We start from the raw sequence: 19,375 nt of genomic DNA on the forward strand, positions 1-19,375 counted from the left end.
TCCCTTAAACTATATGTAAATGGCATTTAGTTTACCAGTGAAGCATCAACCATTCCCAACATGATCTTGAGAATTGCAATACCTCAACTCCACAACATTGTCTCTTGTCAAACCTATGAGAAAGTGAATTCTTGTATCAATATGTTTGCTTCTGAAGTGAAAAACTGGATTCTTAGACAACTTTATAATAGAGTTATTGTCACACTGAATCAAAGTACTCTTTTCCTCTTTATGAGCAAGTTTCTCTAACATTGTTCTCAGCCAAACACACAACACAAAATGTAGCAGCTATGTACTCGGCCTCGGTAGTAGACAATGTCACTACAAGTTGTTTCTTAGAAGACCATGAAATTGCTCTAAAACCAAGAAAACAACACCAGAAATATTTCTCTATCATGCAAATCACCAGAAAAATTATTGTCAGTGTAAGCCACCAAATTTGTGCAACCACATTTTTTTGTAGAAAATTTCAAGCTCAATTGTACCTTTCAAATACTTTAGTAGTCTTTTTGCTGCAAGCCAATGAGATTCAGTTGGACAAGACATGAATCTACTAATAAGACTCACTCTATACACCAAATCAGGTTGAGTTGCAGTCAAGTACATTAGACTGCCAACCACTTGTTTAAACAAGGTTTCATCAACTTTGGTTCCAGCTTCATCCTTTGACAATTTTGTGCCTGTGACAATAGTATTCTTCATTGAATTGTTTTTATCCATTCCAAATCTTGCTAAAATTTCACGAGCATACTTCTTTTGACACAAAAATCCCATATGAACTTTGTACCACATCAACCCCAAGAAAGTACCTCATCCTCCCCAAATCAGACATGTCAAATTCCAACATCATTGAATTCTTAAAACCATCACACATACTTTTATCATTTCCAGTATATATTAAATCACCAACATAAAGGATTACTATTAAAATTTTACCTCCTTCCTTCGACTTTGTGAATAATGTGTGTTCACATAACCACCTCAGACAAAATAAGCCTCTATCTTGCTATACCATGCCAAGGGCATGCTTCAAGCCATACAATGCCTTTCTTAGCTTGTAAACTTTGTTTTCTTTGGCTTTCTTCTCATATCCTAGTGGTTGTTGCGCATTCTTCATTAAGTTCACTGTGAAGGAATGCGTTCTTTACATCTAGCTGAAAAACATCCCAACTATTTTGTGTTGCCAAAGCAAGTATTAATCGGATGGTGTCAAGTCTAACCAGAGTAAAAACTTTAGTATAATTAACTTCTTACGGTTGTGCATACCCCTTTGCCACTAGTCTTCCTTTGTACTTGTCTACCTCTTCATTCTTGTTAAGTTTAGTTTGAAAAACCCACTTACCTCTAATTGGCTTCCCTCCTTTTGGTAGAATAGTTAGTTCTCAGGTTTTGTTCTTTTCTATTGACTCAATATCTGTCATCATCGCATCCCTCGACTTCTTGCTCTTGATAGCTTCTTCAAATGTAAGTGGGTCATCTTCAGTGAGCATCATCATAGTATTCATATCATCTTCATCTGATAAACCTTCACCTGTTTCAAAGTCTTTCATCCAAGACGGTGGTCTTCTTACCCTCCCTTCATTCAAAATTGGTGAATTATCCTCATTTGATTCACTAGAGGGAGATCCAGTTTCACTTGAGTCTCTTGTATCAACATCGATGACTTCTTCTTCATTGCTTTCTACTTCCTCTTCAATGTCACTCTCATCATCATCTTTCCACTTTAAAACATCATGTTTACATTCTTCTTTCCTTCTACCCCAATTCCAACATTCATCTTCTTGAAATATCACGTCCTTACTAATGATGATTTTCTTTGAAAATGGATCATACAATCTATAAGCCTTTGATTCATCACTTACTCCCAAGAGAAAGACACTTCTTGCTCTTATAATCTAACTTGCTTCTTTTCTGGTCCGAAACATGTACTTGAACTACACACCCAAAAACTTGATAGAAATCAACTATTGGCTTTGCATCACTCCATGCCTCCTCTAGGGTTTTGTTTTGCACAACCACAATAGGACATCTATTAAGGATATGCATGAAATATCACAAATCACACTAAAGGGCGAATTGAATAGTGTGTTAGTCAAAATATAAAACCTTTTCAAAATGAAAGATTCAAAGATGTTATAATAAACAATTTTGTAAAACCCTTGTCCAATGACAGAAGGTGAACTATTGTCCAGTGAGTTGGAAAACTTGTCTTTCAGTGGAAAAATCTTATGTGCAAATTGTAACAGTAATGAACAATGAAATACTGTCTATTGAAAAACAGTAAAAATACTTTATTTTATACTGATTCACTCAACTTGGGCTACGTCTGATTCTCCTTTACCAAACTAGTAAAGGGTTCCACTAATCAACCTAACCTTGATTACAACAAGTATTTTTTCCTGCTACTTCTGGCTTACAAGTATTCTCAAGGTCAGCACACCCCTTAAACTCCCCCTGAATTTAAGAACACCCAAGTATTATTTTGTCACTAAGTCACTCTTGACTTTCACAAACAAAGGTTTTATATAGAATCAGAGATTCTTTACAACAACCAGAGAGTGGATTTACAATAAAGCTCTTATCTCTCACTGATACTTTGTATACACAAAGGATGAACTCTCTAAGGCTCAGCGTGTTTCTCAACAGTGGTTCTTCTCGTTTCTTAAGTCATGACTTTTTATCTTTCTATGTACGTTCATCAGAGTTCTTCAATCTTTGATGTTGTATTTATAGGTAAAGAGACGCTTGTAACTCTGAAAAGTATCTTGGGAATTGAATGTTATGACTATTGTACAAATTGATCGTTGTTTCCTGAATTAAGCGAATGTTGCACGTTTTTTGTCTAATACAATTAGGACTTTGTAGATATGTTCCTTTTAAAACAAAGGATATGACCGTTAATCATATAAAAGGAAATAAAGGATAGCTTTGTAGATATGTTCCTTTTAAAACAAAATCATGTAAAATGGAATAAATAGATAATCTATTTATAATATATAAAAGTTGAGTTTCTCAAGATCATGCTGTCACGTCAACAAAACGAGTGATTTGGAGGAACGAGAAGCTTCTCAATATGACGTTGTTACGTCAGCGATTTGAAAGGAGAGACTTCTTAATATCATGTTGTCACATTAGCAACATTTAGTTATTTGAAGGAAGAAAAATATTCTACGTTTTGTATCACTATATTAGTCGTATTGATCAATAGTTGTTTATATATTTTAATAAAATGAATAACTTCTCACCTTAAAAATAATTTAAATTATTTTTAATATTTAATTTTACATATTAAATTAATATGAAGAAAAAATTATTAAATAAAATAAATATAAAAATTTACACTAATTTAATATTACTATCTATGCACAAATTTATTTATTTTTATAATTAGTTACTTTAAAATATATTTCTGGAAAAATTAAATTAAATTCATGACTTTAAAGTTATAAAATAATATAATATAATATGAAAATTAAAAAAATATATAAAATTAGATATATATATATATATATATATTATTTATTTATATTTATATTTATATATATATTTATATATATATATATATTATATATATATATATATATAAATTGTAAAATAAAATTATTAATAATTATATTCAATTTTAATTATTTAAATTAGAACTAATTAGATAAATGTAAATTAGTGATAGAAGCCTAATAGTTAATATAAATATAAGAATTTTTACATTATTTTTATTGTAAATTTTATTTTATAAATTCATTTTTTTAAGACTATAAATGTAATAATTAAATAATAAATATTATTGGCTTCACTTTTATATAAAAATAGTTATATGTAAAAATATATGTTACAAAATTTATCATATGATAAAGTTAACAATATTTTTCAATTTTAAATTATGTTTTTTAAAATAACTTTTTGTTCAATGATAAAAAGTTAATTATATTTTAGATTATTTTAATACCACATTGAAGTTACACACTCAATACCAATAAGATTTAAGAGTTATATGTATTAAAATACTATTGAATCATATTAAACATGATTAATAGGAAATCGTTATATATACATGAATGAGTTTTAAGATTTAATTTTATGTAAATAAATAAATCTCATCTCTAAGTTAACTTATTTGTGAAATATAATTTTCAATTAAGTTCATCCATAGTCTTTAAATGTAGTAACCCTAATTACTTAATTTTGATACCATTTTAAATAATAATTTTCACATTAATAATAAATTAAATAATATTTGACTATGCTTAATTTTACTTTTGTTAAAAATAAGGTACATTAAAGTATATATTTCACAAAATAACTAAAAATATTTATAATATTATATTATTATTATATATGATAAAATACTAGACATTATTATTATTAATATATATTAAAATAGTATAATATTTTTTTCTACTTGGTTATTTATAAAAATTTACTATTATTTAAAACTTTTAATAATGAAATTATTTTTAAAAATAATAATATTTATAGTCATTGATTATAATTAAAATTGTATTACCGTTTTCACCGTTCAGTATCAAATTGATAGTTTCATTTTCTATATAAACTCTACTTCAAAGGGTCATAAATATCTATCCAATTTCTTTCGAGTGTGCTTTCTATCTTCTTCTTCTTTTTTCATTATTATAATATCATTTCTTTCATTCTTTATTTTTATTTTTATGTATGAAAAATTATACTTCAATGTGTTATTGATCATCCTCAAATTTGAGAATTTAGCTCTTTTAAATCGGAAAGATATAAGGTGGATCTATATTCATAATTGATAAAAATTTATTTGTTTAAATTTTTATTTTCAGTGTTATTTATATTTATATTTTGATTCTAGGCCTAACTGTTTCTTTGAATGATTTTTGTGAGATTGAATAAACATTTGAATCAATATCATATTTTTATTAGAAATTTTTTATATAAATCATTTATCTAATATATTTTATGAGAAATAGAAAGTGAAAATTGAATATCATATTTGATCAGGTATATCATCTTATTTTTTGTCTTTTATCATTATTTTTTTGTCTTAGCAAGTATCACTCCCGTTATTTTTTCTTTTCACCATTTTATTGTTATGTTATTATATGTTTTGATATAATATCATTTATTTTATTATTCATTTTTATGTATGGAAAGATACTTTGAACATGTTATCGATCATCGTCAACAATCAAAATTTAATTATTTTATACTAGTAAGATATAATGTGGATTTATATTCATCATTTATAAAAAATATAAATTTGTTTAAATTTTTATTTTTAGTATTTTTTATATTTATATTTTGATTTTAGGTCTAATTGTTTCTTTAAATAATTTTTGTGAAATTGAATAAACATTTGAATCAATATTTTATTTTTATTAGAAAGTTCTTATATGAATCATCTTTCTCTTTGTATTTTATTAGAAAGTTCTTACATGAATCAATATTTATTTATTTTTTCTTCTTCTTCATTTTAGTGTTATGCTATTATAAGTTTTAATTATTATTATTGTTCAAGTTTTTATATATGTTTCATGTTTTTTCTTCTATAATTATTGTATTAGAAATCTTATTTTTACATTATATTTATTCAACAAGACATAAAGAGATTCTATTATTGTGACAATTTATATTTTTTTTATCAATCATATTTTGAATAATTTCATTACAAATTTTTATTTTTCTTGCTCAAATCAATTGTCAAATGATATGAATGATAATTTTTAACTATCAATTGATTAATTCATTTTCTTTAAAATATATGTTATCAGTGTAAATAATTTAATAATCATCATTAATGCAATCAATTTAATAATAATATTTTTAACAACAACAACAACAACACAACAATCATTTATAAAGGTCAATCATAAGAAGTTCTCACTTAATATCCTTATTCATTTATACCATAAAGAATAATAAATATCAATTAAATATCATTAATTTGAAATAGCTAATGTATGTATCAATTATTATTACAAAAAAACAATAAAATGTAATAGTTAATAACATATTAAAGATTAGTAATAAATAAAAATAATTGGTGACATCTTTAATAAGTTAATAAATATGTAAACAATAATATTTAAAGTTTAAAACATATAATTATTTTTACAAATAAATTTTGAAAATTAGTAAGCAATGAAAATAAATAATAATAATAATAATAATAATAATAATAATAATAATAATAATAATAATAATAATAATAGTTATTAAATCAAGATTATTCAATTTATATTACGTCATAGTGGGGTTAATTAATCCAAACTTTAAAACTTTAAAAATATTAATTACACAAAATTAATATATTCAAAATAAGTAAAATTATAGTTTTAAAAATAATTAATGACCATATCTATTTAATAGAATTCATACTATTTCAATAAATTTTAAAAATATTTAAATTTTTATCATAAATATACATTCAATAAATTTTATATGCAACAAAGTGGTTAACATAAATTTATAACTTTATTTTCATCAAATCAGTAAGAGATGAGTCGTCTCGTGATGAATCGTCTAATATCTAACAATGCACACTCTATTTTACAGCTTTGGGCCAAAACATTTTAGGAACTTGATTCTAAGTCAACATAGAGCGCACCATGTTCATTATCATTCTATTCTTCCTCTCAGCAACTCCATTTTGTTGAGGAGTATAGGTACTAATGCTCATCTTATAAAAAAATGTCCTAATTTGATAGTGTCCTAATTTGAGACAAACACTCATAAAAATAATATACTTATTTTATGTAAAAATATTTTAGATAAACACATTAGAAAAATAAAAAATATGTTTATTTTATTAAAAAAATTAATTTTTTAAATAAACTTAAACAAATTGGCCTATATATAATTCAAAAGCCTTATAGAGAAAGTGAAATTCAACCAGCATTAATAAAATAACTTTAAAAAAATTTAAAATCAATTAGTCAAGATTGTTTTTGGGCTATATATGACTAGATGAGGAATTTAAAATCCTTTAAAATACAAGATTTATTTTGTTAGTAAAATAATACATATGATTCGAATCATTTATTCTTTTTGTCATTAACCCTAAGCTTTTTGTATTTTTTATTTTTATTTTTTTGTGTAACATCGTAAGCTCATTTGAGCTGGCGAGTGTTGTACGAAAATCCATCCTTTTGAACGGTGTAGGCCATACATGACTTTTTAAGGTTCAGAAAATTTCCCATAATTTCCCCATCTCTGTATAATTTTTATCCAACTCCCGAGGCATAGATGAAGTGCGTTATCACACTGATTGAAGTAAGTACTACCATATACTACTTGGTGACAACTTTATAACACATTATATGCATGCATGGTTCTAGATTTTGTGAAATACCAATATAATTTATATGGATTCATTTTTATAAATAACAGTTAATATAAATAATAATATTTTTGTATTCTTTAATTAAGTAATTTAAAATTTAAATTCTAATTAATTATTAAGTATGAAATAAATTATATTAAAATATTCATTATGTGTGCGTTTAATAAAAAATTATTATTGTTTTCAATAAAATAATTTTATATCAATATCATACTTTAAAAAAAATAGGCAAAATTGTAAAATTGGTCCCCTTATAATTTAATTCACAAATTTGGTCCCCCAATTTTATAAATTCCTGTAAAATTGGTCTTGGAAGCCCGATTTGGACGTTGACTGTTAACCTCAGACGTTGACTGTCACTTGTCAATGTCACGTGTGTGACTGCCACGTGTCAACGTCTGAGTGGTTCCCTGTAAAGGCTTCATTTTTTGTAGGTAAAATTACACTTTTGGTCTTCCAGTTTCACTCCAATTTCGATTTTGGTCCTCCTATAGTTTAATTCACACATTTAGTCTCTCGGTTTTATAAATCCCTTTATAAATTGTTCTTGCAAAATTGGTCTTTTGAATGGTTTAGCCACTCGTGCTAGAGACATGGTAGGTCTTGATAAATCTCGCACTTCTTTTTCATCGCAAGTTTTTCACTCACTTAGAATCCAGAAAAAAATCACTCTTTGTCTCTATCCCACTTTCGGAGTTGTTCAACTTGGGAAAGTGGCGCATGAATCCCAATTTGGGTCTGAAATTTTCAGATCTCTTACTTTAACAGGTTCTGTAATAACCCCTATTTTTTTTTCTTTTTTTGCTCCCCCATGCGGTATTATGTGTATACGACTGCTTAAGTGGCCTATGTATGACAATGATATTTTTGTTTGAAATTTGAAATACACTTCTCTAGTAATGAAATTTGGCTGAATTTATAAAGAGATTTATAAAACTGAGGGACCAAATGTGCGAATTAAATTATAAGGGAACCAAAATCAAAATTGGAGTAAAACTGGGAGACTAAAAGTATAATTTTACCTAAAAAATGAAGTCTTTACAGGGAACCACACAGACGTTGACATGTGACGTTGACACATGGTATTGACATGTGGCAATCACATGTGACATTGACATGTGACGGTCAACGTCTGAGGTTAACGGTCAACGTTCAAATTGAGCTTCCATGATTAATTTTGCAGGAATTTATAAAATTGGAAGATCAAATTTATAAATTAAATTATAGAAGGACCAAATCCAAAATTAGAGATAAACTGAAGGACCAAAAATGCAATTTTAAAAAAAAAATATGATTGATTCAGCACTGTAGGGAACATGTCAATGTGCTAAAATCATGATCATGAGCTTTTTTCAAATTATTCACCTGTCGCTGTAACAGTGATAACCCTGTTGTTATGGGCCAAGCGGACGTGCCATTCAATGACAACCACTAAGTGAATGCATGTGCAAATCGATCGCTAACTCAAATTTCAATCAAACCCTAATCATTATTTACAAAAGGAAACATAATGCCAATCAACGTTATTATTACTTTGGATTAATTATCATATATTCATATCCAGGGACGGATGCACAAGAGCAGTCAGGTGCTTTAGCCCCCTCCCTCAAACTTTTCCAAATAATTTATATAATAATTTTATAAAATAACTCTAATACATATATATATATATATATATATATATATATATATATATATATATATATCTTATTTTCATATAATTTTTCATCAATTATTATGATATAGATTAACTATATTTTGTGTATTATTATAAGTTTTTTTTATTTATAAATTTAATTATTAATATTAATTATTATTTTAACATTATATTATAAACATAAATATGTTATATATAATTCCTATTAAACTTGATGACTTTTGTTATTATTATATTTGATGTGTTTGTTTATTTTTATTGTGAGTGTTGTTTAATTGTTACTGTGTTTGTGAGAAAAAAAAATCTTTTAAAACTTGAAATTTTTTTATAAAAGTTATAAACACATGTATTTCTTTCTTGTATAATTTGAAATAAAAAATAATTTTAACTTTAGTTACAAAATTAATAAATAATTTTATAAAAGATATTATTTATTAAATATTTTTTTAGAACTTAGATATTTAAATAATTAAAGTATAAAAAAAATTCAGTCCCCTTTAATGGTTTCCTGGATCCGTGCCTATTCATATCCTAAGTCACCATATTTCTTACCCTATTATGTTATGTGGCATCTAAATTGCAATTTGATAACGGCATGCAAATTACAATTGCTATTCCCATTACTAGATCTCTCATTTGGGTCCATGCTATGATCAAAGCTAGAGTTGCTGAAGTGTCAATGTCAACTATGATGCACAAGAATTGCAATTAGGTCCACCATTGTGCAAGGAAAATTTCATTATTTGATTGGCTGCTAGTGTATGTTAGAAATATTTTTGGAGGAATTGGGGTTGTTGCTAATCATCGATCATGAAGTGTATTTAATGCTCATTTTCTATAGTTTCACGGTGATCATAAACTGCATGCATATATTGTTGATTGAAAGCCTTTCTATTTCTAAAGTTTCTGATGAAGTTCATCATTCCCCTTTTGACCCTGATTTTATCTGAGCACATAGTTGATTGGCTCCTATGAATGACATGATGTGAAAGGCCATGCTTGCTGTTGGGGGAAGAAATAAGTAGTGACAATAATTAATGAAAAAATAAAAAAAAGGACAAAAGAGTAAAGTAAGACCAGTTAATTATGAGTTCGTATGGATTTCACATGTTGTTCTGAAAGAAGATTTTACCTTGATGATTTCCCACAAGTACTTTTATTCTTTCGGTTTAGAAAACATAAGGATCAGAAAAGGGTGTATGTTATTAAAAATTCAAGGTAAGTTTCTTGCGACACTCATCGAGTCACGAGAAGACTCTTTTTGGTGTCAACTAGCCATATATTCGGTTTCTTATACCGTGAGGTTTTCTTAGAACTTTTCACGTCAATGGATTATAATTTATAAATATACAAAATAAATTATATTTTTCGTCCCTAAATTTTTTAATTTTTTTAATTATTAAATTTTTTATTTATTATTTTAATCTTTAATTTTTTTTTCATTAGTCCTTTAACTATTTTTGTGTTTACTTTTAATTTTTTTAAAGGACTAAAAATAAAAATTAACAAAAAAATTAAAGTACTAAAAACACTTCAACAAAAATATTCGAGAACAATTTTTTTTTTTTTAAGTTTAAGGATCATAAAGATGATAAATCCATATAAAAACATGAATTGTTACCAAGCCATTAGAACAATTTATCCCAAAAGAATAACAATGTATAAGATCCTCAATGTTTACGCCGTGAGGGCTTGGCCTGTTTTTACTCAGGATCCTTCTTCTAAACCTTGGCTCACTCTTATTCTTAAGTTAACATTGGGTTATTAGAAATTATGTGTTGATCTGATGTTGTTAAGCAAAGTGTATCTAATCTAACAGTAAAGAAATTATAAGTATTGAATATCATAGTCATAGAGACTTAGTGTAATATTACTTGATGGTTAGCACATGCATATACAAGTAGATAGGCAAACAATCAATTGGTAAATCAGGATTTGGTTATCAACAATTCAACATTAAAAGGAAAATTGGGAAATTTGAACTGTTGATGAAAAGAATAGTAATATACATGCACAACAAACTATACAATGACAAAAATCCTCACCTTTATTTATTGTTTTTCACCGATGATTAAAATCCACAATTCAGACAAGCTAAATCATATGATTCAGATCGGATTCTGCTACGAAAAAAAAAAGAAAGAAAAAAAAGCACACTACACTTCTCAATTTCATCTCAATGTTCCCCCGTGAGTGCCCGTTTCTCTTCCTCCTCTAACCTTGCAAGCCATTTGAATCCAAGCTCACACCCTGCTTTTGCCGCTATCTGAAACTTTTCTCTTGCCATCTCTACTGGATCAATTGCAAGAGCTCCCTTATTCCTCCCCCGTCTATGAGCTGCAGCACCTCTCGTCAAACTGAACTTTATTACCGATTCTGGAACCTCAACACCTGAGGCACAATAATTTCTTTTATTAGTACCAAACACTAAACAGGATATAAAAAGCTATGTACAATGCAAGCCACCAGATCCAGCCGGGAGACATTCAAGTGAGGTGAAGCTAATTATCTTTTAATCTTCAAATTAGTATGTTACGTTAGTGAGAAGATTAAATCCATGATCTCCTTATCGCTCCAACCCTTATGCCCTGCCCCCCAACCACGAAACCACCTCATGAAGGAAGTAATATGATATCTTCCTTGCTTTCAAAGTGTGGCAGCCACGATTAAAATGCAAACAAACAGGTTGTTAGGTACTTCATCTCAAAATATTAGTTATTTTATATTAGAAATTTTGTTTGATTTTGATGTCACTTTAGATTACACATGAATATGTAAGATGTTAATTATTTTTTTCTATCAATTTTATACTAGTCTTTTGGTATCTACGTGATTTAATTGGAGACATTTTTTTTTTAATTGCTGAGTTTTGCTGGTACGTACGTGCTTTGAGCTTCTTCACTATTTGTGGTTTTCCGTCTTCAGTTATGGGCCTTAGAATTTTGTTCAGTCATTTTAGGAAAAAAAAAAGTGACATTTACATTTACTTGATTATAAGAAAAACACAAGTTGTCAAAAGAAATCTTTATTTTGTTACAAAATCTTTTTTATTTTAAATTTTTCTCTAAGAAATTTAGAATATAAAAAAATTAAACTGAAACCTGCATTTAAAAAGAAATCTCCCATCATCAACAAAAAAAAAAAAAAAAAATCACATCGAGAATTTTGATATTTGGCAATCAGATAATGTTTAAAGGGTTATTCTGTTTTCTCTGGTAAGGATTAATATGCTTGAAATTGATATGTATATCCTAAATCCTAAATAATGTTTGGTGTCCTTTCCTTTTATTGGTACGTTGACACTGATTGCACCTTATCTTCTCTTTGCACATCATAAGGCATACTCAAATGGAAATCAAGTAATCAATTATTTCTGTCCCACTTAACCTTATCCTGGAATTGTTCGAACCTTACAACGTATTTGACATTACTTATCTGTATATCAAGAAGTTTTTTCCTCTTACTTTCATATAAAAATGATTTTTTCTTTAGATATATCTACATATATGTACTACATGTTCTGCGGGTGCGGTATATTATAGACTCAAGGGCAATGCATCTTTCTCATTCATCATCGTGACTTGTCAGTTTGTCACTATAGATATGTTTTGGCAAATCATCTCTTGAGTATACAGATCAATTGTCAATGGTATTTTGTTCTTCTTCACACGTACCCACCCACATATCAGTAGTAGTATCCAATGTACTAATAAAAATTTAGAATCTAGTTTGTCTTCACAGCAGATCAATTTCAACCATTCCGTGGAAGACATTACGAGTAGTAGAGCTAAAAATGCCTATAGTTGCCAATCATGAACTTACTAAGACCATAATGTTGCCTATAACAATGATATACCACATAATTAGGTGAAAGTGGAGAAGAACATAGAATGAAAAGCTTACCTTTAAGAAGAAGAGATCCATATGCTATAGCAGCCCCAGCATGGCCCTACATGTTTAAGGGGAGTAAAATTTAGAACCAAGGCATACTCTTTACACAAGCAGCTAAATATTTATATTGTTTACACATGCAAATGACAAAAAGGCAATAAACCTATTAGGTTGAACGCTTGTAGATTAAGTGGGCCATAAAATTTTCAAGGACCATATATCTAGGTGCAAACTTTTTTTCTCATAATAAAAAATTTCAGAGGGCAAGATTAAATGCAGTCATTCATTAAATATGGGAAATAAAAACTTGTTAATATACAGCTACACATTCAACAAAATGTTCCCTTTCCCTCCAATCCTCCATCATTCATATAAAAACCAAGTGTTTTCCCAGTAGATGGAGTTGGCTATGTGGGTCAACGAAAGCCACAATGTTCTGTCATACATCACGTCTATAGAGTATAGACAAATTATGGACTTGTAAATTTTTATTTATTGTTTTGCCTATAGTTTTTCTCAGTCTTCCCACTTCTAGCGATTCAGCTACTCTTAATCTGATCTACTGTCCTTATTGGGGGTTATAAGTATCAAGTATTCTATAACAGGAGCTAAAGAAAAAAAAAGTATTAAGTATTCTCCACACATGCCCAAATCAAATCACATAGGCCATGTTTTCTATAACAGGAGCTATCTCAACTTCTTCCCTAGTGCATTCATTCCTAATCTTATCATGACTAGCATGTCCACCACTCATCAACAGCAACATTCTCATCTCTTCAACATTGACCATTTAGATCTTCTCAGAATCTTTTCCCCTAATGTTATTCCTTGAATAAAGCTTCTAAATCCTTAAAATTTTATCTTTTTTTTTTTTTTGCTCAGCAAAAATAGATAAATATATTAATAATAGCAGTACCAGTGGTACTATAGATACATAGAGGGATTGGGGGCATATCTGGTTCACAATGAGGAATTTACATTATGGACCAGCTACACCCAATATCTGCTTTACATAAATAAAAAACTTAACCCCAGCATAAAATTTTATCTTATGGTGCTCTTCTAACCCCAACTAAGGTTGAATATGCACTAATTACATTAAGTCTCCCCTTCTACTACAAAGTTAAGAACTATAATCCTATCAACATCACTCTTCCAATACTCGAAGTTTTCAATGACAATTTTACCCAGCCTATTTTATTTTTAGCAATGTACAACAACTTAAAACCTACAATGTCTAATTCTCTTTCCTTTCTCATACAAACTTAATTTTATGCAGTCACATAAAATTAATCTTCCTACTAATCATGGTGTTTACTACTTCAATTGTTTTACCTACAAGAGTGCCTATACTCCATGTTCCAAAGCAAATCCTCTTCCCATGAACTAAATTTTTTACCGCACACACATGTAAGCCCCTGCTTATTTTTCACTACATCTACGCAGGGATGCAGTCACTCCTTTACTCCTTTGACATTTGTACTTTAGCCATACAATGCACTGCTTCCAGCCTCCAGGCAACAACCTAGCATTAACATCATCATCACCTAGTTCGATCCATTTCTACAAAGTTTTACGTTGATTGTGGATTGCCTAACACAAACCTCACCTTTTATCCGGTCTTGGGCTGGCTGTCAAAAGATTTGCAGCGAAACACAGCATGGCAGGTTTTATCATTCATTTATTATGATTGGGCAAAGACATCTGCATTTATTTGTGTCTTCAATATTACCTCCTCACCGATCACTAGCAACAAATCATTAAGTATAAACAGTGCTTAGAAACTCCTAACTCCTGAACAAATGCCAACTTTGAAGGCCACCATACAAACTGAACCTTCATAATTTTTTTTCAAAATAGGGCTATTTCCCACATAGTCAACCAGTTTAGAAGACAATCTCAACAGGACACTTGATTTAAATAACAAGCATCAGTAAACCAGTGTGAGTTCTAAAAGCAAAATTAAGAAAAAATATAACTAACAAAATCTTAATTACTGCAAATCAGAGCATGAGTAATCAATTAAACTCTATTGCAGTTCATGGCTCATGAAACATTCTCTTTTACCTTGTTATCAATTCTAAAGAGTGGTACGTAGTAGCCAACCCCAAAAATGCGAAAAGCAGGATAGCACATAGGATGATCCTATATTAAAAAAAAAAAAATACACACACACGTGTGTGTGTGTGTGTAAGAGCACCTTCAATGCTCTTCATATAAGAAACCCACTCTATGCCACCTCAATTTTAAGCAACCCAATCAATTTTCCCTCTAATGGGAATTCCTATTAACAAGTTGACGGACTCACAAATATCCCGTCTTCTCCAACATTCCACTCCATATTCTCTCTCCTATCTTTCCAATTTAATTGTTAAGCAACTCTTTCAAATTTTAAGCAACCCAAAATCACATGTGGCACACCAAAATAATATTTAATTGTTAAGCAACTCAAGCATTGTAGTTAAGCAACTACATTGTAGATGCTCTAATGCTCATAAGACAAGTTAATGACCATTCATAGTTATCAATAAAAAAATAAAGACTTGCACTACACATACAGGTAAATAGCAAAAGTGAAGGAAACAGTAACATAGCATTAAGAGACTGAAAACAGCTGAAGTGGTTATCTCCAGTGAAGGTGGGTGGGCAAGAGAAGAGGTATGCACTTCAGGGGGAAGTGCAAACTAAATAAATCATAACCAGATGATATCGAAATTCCAACATATGTTGAACTAGTCTAATTGACCAGACTCATGAAAAAAGAGCATAAAGAAAACAATGCTGAAATGCAGAACCGGGTGCGAGCATTTTACGGGAAACCAATGGCTTAAATTTGATTAATTGGTACATTTTATTTCCTATTACCTTTTCTGATGCTCTGTGGAAACACCACAATGCAGAAGCAATATCTTTCCTGACACAGTCGCCTGTCAAATATACAGCACCCAAAAGGTAAAGAGCACCTGGATGCAACTAGAACATAACATACCCCAAGTAAGGTTTAGATAGACATGCTTAAATCATGGTAAGAAAACACCTTCCATAGGGTTACGTACCTGGTCCACAGCTTTCTCCAAATAATAAAAAGCTTGTTGATCAGACTGGACATAGTCATTCTGTCTCCAAAAATGTTGTAAAAACAAATGGTAAAACAAAACTAAAGAATTCTCTGGATCGCCATACTTCCCAAAGTATTCAATAATGTGTACATCATCAAAATCTAATAGAATTGCACAACTATGATGCATAGATACAATATGTGTATCCAATCCAATACGATACATATCTGATATGGAAATTGAATTACTCTAAAAATATATAACACATATATAATTGTAACTCTGTAAATCCAAATTAATAACACTTCTTGGCCATTTCTAAAAACAAAAATAAAAAATATAAAACACTATCATCATAAATCAACTCCTATTGTCTACAAATAGGAATAATATCAATCTCATTTCTTTCTTGAAATTATCCATAAAGAGGACAATTACTAATTTCGGTTCATTAATGGACAATGTTTTTATGTTTCTATATCATACATGCTTCTATGTCTCAAATCCAGCTCTATTGAATTTTCACGACTATTTTTAAAGGCTTGGATACTTCACAGATATGTATCAGTCAAGTATCTAGGTGGAGTATTTAAGAGTATCAGTATCGGTATCGAATATGTAACAGATATAGATACGTGATGTAAATTAAAGTATATGTGCTTCATAATCAGGCAAGCAAAGAATCAAGGAACTACTATCAATTCACCATTATGAATACAGAAGATCACAGCCAGGCCATTTTTTCTGCACTTTAGCCTACCATCGCTCTCCCCAAGGTAATATCTCATTTATTAACCACAAAAAACAATCAGAATCTTAAATCTGCAAAGAGTGATTCAAGGAGGCATCAACGAATTATTACAATCATAAACTCAGTTTGCAAAGTTGGCTATATGTACATAAATAAGGGTTAGAGTACCCTCACCTCAACTCTTAGATGACAACCCAATGCATACTGTGCCTCAGGATCACCCATTTCTGCTGCTTCTACCAATAATGCTGCCCCTCTGTTTACATGGGGAAAAGGGAATATATGGTTATGCATTCATGGTTGATAGATTGAGAGTATTTATATGTGACTTGAAAAAACAACCAAGCACAAAAGAACTCAAACTAGTCATCACTACTCAGTGAACCGACAGGTACACTACACACAGTCAATGGAAACTGTTTAAAAAATGGCATAAAAAGAACAGTAAATAATAAAACCTCAAAAGTGACATGAAGGTCATTGATTTTAAAAAGGAAAAAATCAACAGAGAATGTCTTAGAAAGCTGCATCATCATACTACACAAAATGAGATTTATAATGTATTGAGGCATTCCATTCCATGATTGATTTTTACTTGGCCCTTCCTTGTAGATTGCTACTTGGTTGAATTCACATCAGAAAGTAGCTTAACTAGAACAATTTTGTAGGGAATCATAAGTTCCATGCAGTGACTTTCATAATAAGTTAATTAAAGAGTAAATTACACTAACTGTCCAGTCTACCCTGAGGTTTCATGAAATTACACAAACATCCTCTGCTTTTTTCTACTCCTACACTAACCCTCCTTAATTTTTGAGTTATACATTACACTAACCTCCTTAATTGTTTGAAAAACATTACACTGGACTCCCCTAAAGGGAGGTTATTGTAAAGCCTAAAAAGGCATTGGGGTGTTTGTGTAATTTCACAAAACCTCAAAGATGGTTAGTGTAATTTACTCTATCTTAAAAGAAATAAGGCTTATTTTTCAAGAACTTAGTTGAAAAAAATGAATGTTAAATAGTAATGTGAAAACGACCTATTTTTCTGGTATGAAAAACTTAATTAAGCCAAGAAATAATAGAATTAGAATCATATTGTATAGTATTATTGATGGAGCATGATGCGGAGAAAGAATTGACTTACACAGCTTTATTAGCTCCTGGAACAGGGTATTTCATATGCAATCTGGACAACCAATACCTAGCATGGGTATTGGTATTATCAGCTTCCAAAGCAAGCTCGAAATTCTCCTTAGCTGTCTAATATTGAACCTCAAATAACTAAAGGTCCTCTTTTTCTTCTCATGCATCAAATCTCAAATAAAGAAGCAAATAGCAGCAAAAATAGGTCGAGAAAGCATTTTCATTACCCTGAGAAGAGAAACAATGCCCGAATGCTTGGGATCGGAATAATCGATGACTCTATCAACCTCCTTCAAAGCATTCCAGCCTTTTGCAATGAACTCCAAGGCTTTCTTGTTCCTACTATGCAATGCTCTCTGCAAAAAAATTCCAAACCCTAGATTGAGATAATAAGCATGGATGTCGAAACAAGACAAGGGTAATACTGTAAAAGCACAACAACATGCCTGCTGATTGAACTGGAATGGAGAAACAGTGGAGGGTTTGAGAATGAATTTGGCCAATAAAGCCCTCGGAAGCATCTTATCTGCTAAAAAACAAAGCAACAATGGGTATTCCTTTCCAACGTCTTCTAAAAAATTTGGAAAGAAGAAAAAGTTAGAGAGGAGATTGTGTACACAAATCGAAGGCTTAAGTGAAGATGTCGAAGAGAACACGTTCGAAGTGCGATTCAGGATTCACTCTGTCTCGTTAGGCGAACATAGGAGAAATCCGGCGAAGCCAAACGGCGGCGCGACTCAGACGACGGTGGAGGTCAGGCGCAGAAGAGTCGAAGCATGAAGAAGTGAAGAAAGGGATGCGCGATAGTAGAGGTGTGCATTTTTTTCCAACCCGGCCCATAACCGGTAAAGAAGATGTCCAAAACGGGTGGGTTCGAACGGGGTTGACGGGTTAATCAGACAGATAAGGCGGTTTAGTGCAGTTAGGCATGCGAATGGCTAGGATCTCAGAAGAGTCTTAAAGAGAGTCTTATGGTATGGTTCTCATAGACACATCTAAAAAACACTCATATTCAATCTCATATCGGATAAGAATTTTAATTTCCATTCCTCTACCCATTGAATACCTATATATTTATTCTTGCATTCGTGAACCTATATATTTATTCTTGCATTCGTGACTCATACTTCATTTATATATAAAGTTAACACATCAATATGAATATATTAATTTTAAAATTTTACTCTTAAATAATTCAAAAATAACATAAAAAATATTTACAGATAATATTAAAACAAACAAACATAAAATTAATTCGTCTAAACTTAAGTCATAAATAAACATTACAAAGATAAGTTCTTAATTATGTATAAATTTATACTATTAATTTGAAGCATCAAACAAAATGAAATATTGATTCACAACTAAAAATCAATCTTAAATTTAAAAGAATTTGTCAACAAATTCATAAATTTATACATAAAAGTAAATGATAGTTTAATATTCTTAAATAAAATTTGAAACAAATTTAATATAAAATATGTTAAATTAGGATTCATTGCTCTATGTTCGACTATTACCGTTAGTCATCAAATTTGAAAAAAGAAT

At 29.7% G+C, this 19,375-nt stretch overlaps 1 protein-coding gene across 4 annotated transcripts; it reads right to left on the reverse strand.

Annotated features, from left to right (window-relative positions):
• Positions 1 to 11,010: 11,010 nt before the first annotated feature.
• On the reverse strand, positions 11,011 to 18,867 carry LOC100791197 (uncharacterized). Of its 4 annotated transcripts, none has more exons than XM_003531925.5 (9): positions 18,445 to 18,867; positions 18,274 to 18,353; positions 18,055 to 18,183; positions 17,829 to 17,944; positions 16,857 to 16,938; positions 15,929 to 15,988; positions 15,738 to 15,845; positions 12,885 to 12,930; positions 11,011 to 11,372 (listed from the first exon to the last, which is right to left on the reverse strand). In XM_003531925.5, the coding sequence occupies exons 2-9, from the start codon at positions 18,346 to 18,348 to the stop codon at positions 11,158 to 11,160; spliced, it is 831 nt and encodes a 276-aa protein (XP_003531973.1). In that variant the 5' UTR covers positions 18,349 to 18,353; positions 18,445 to 18,867; the 3' UTR covers positions 11,011 to 11,157. The 4 variants fall into 4 exon arrangements, with proteins under 4 accessions (XP_003531973.1, XP_006585903.1, XP_040874405.1 ...); XM_006585840.4 differs by having other exon boundaries at positions 18,274 to 18,356; positions 18,445 to 18,859; XM_041018471.1 differs by lacking the exon at positions 11,011 to 11,372 and adding an exon at positions 12,518 to 12,778 and having other exon boundaries at positions 18,445 to 18,865.
• Between the last annotated feature and the right edge of the window lie 508 nt (positions 18,868 to 19,375).

The sequence above is a fragment of the Glycine max genome, chromosome 8 (assembly GCF_000004515.6).
Source record: "Glycine max cultivar Williams 82 chromosome 8, Glycine_max_v4.0, whole genome shotgun sequence".
Lineage (NCBI taxonomy): Eukaryota > Viridiplantae > Streptophyta > Magnoliopsida > Fabales > Fabaceae > Glycine > Glycine max.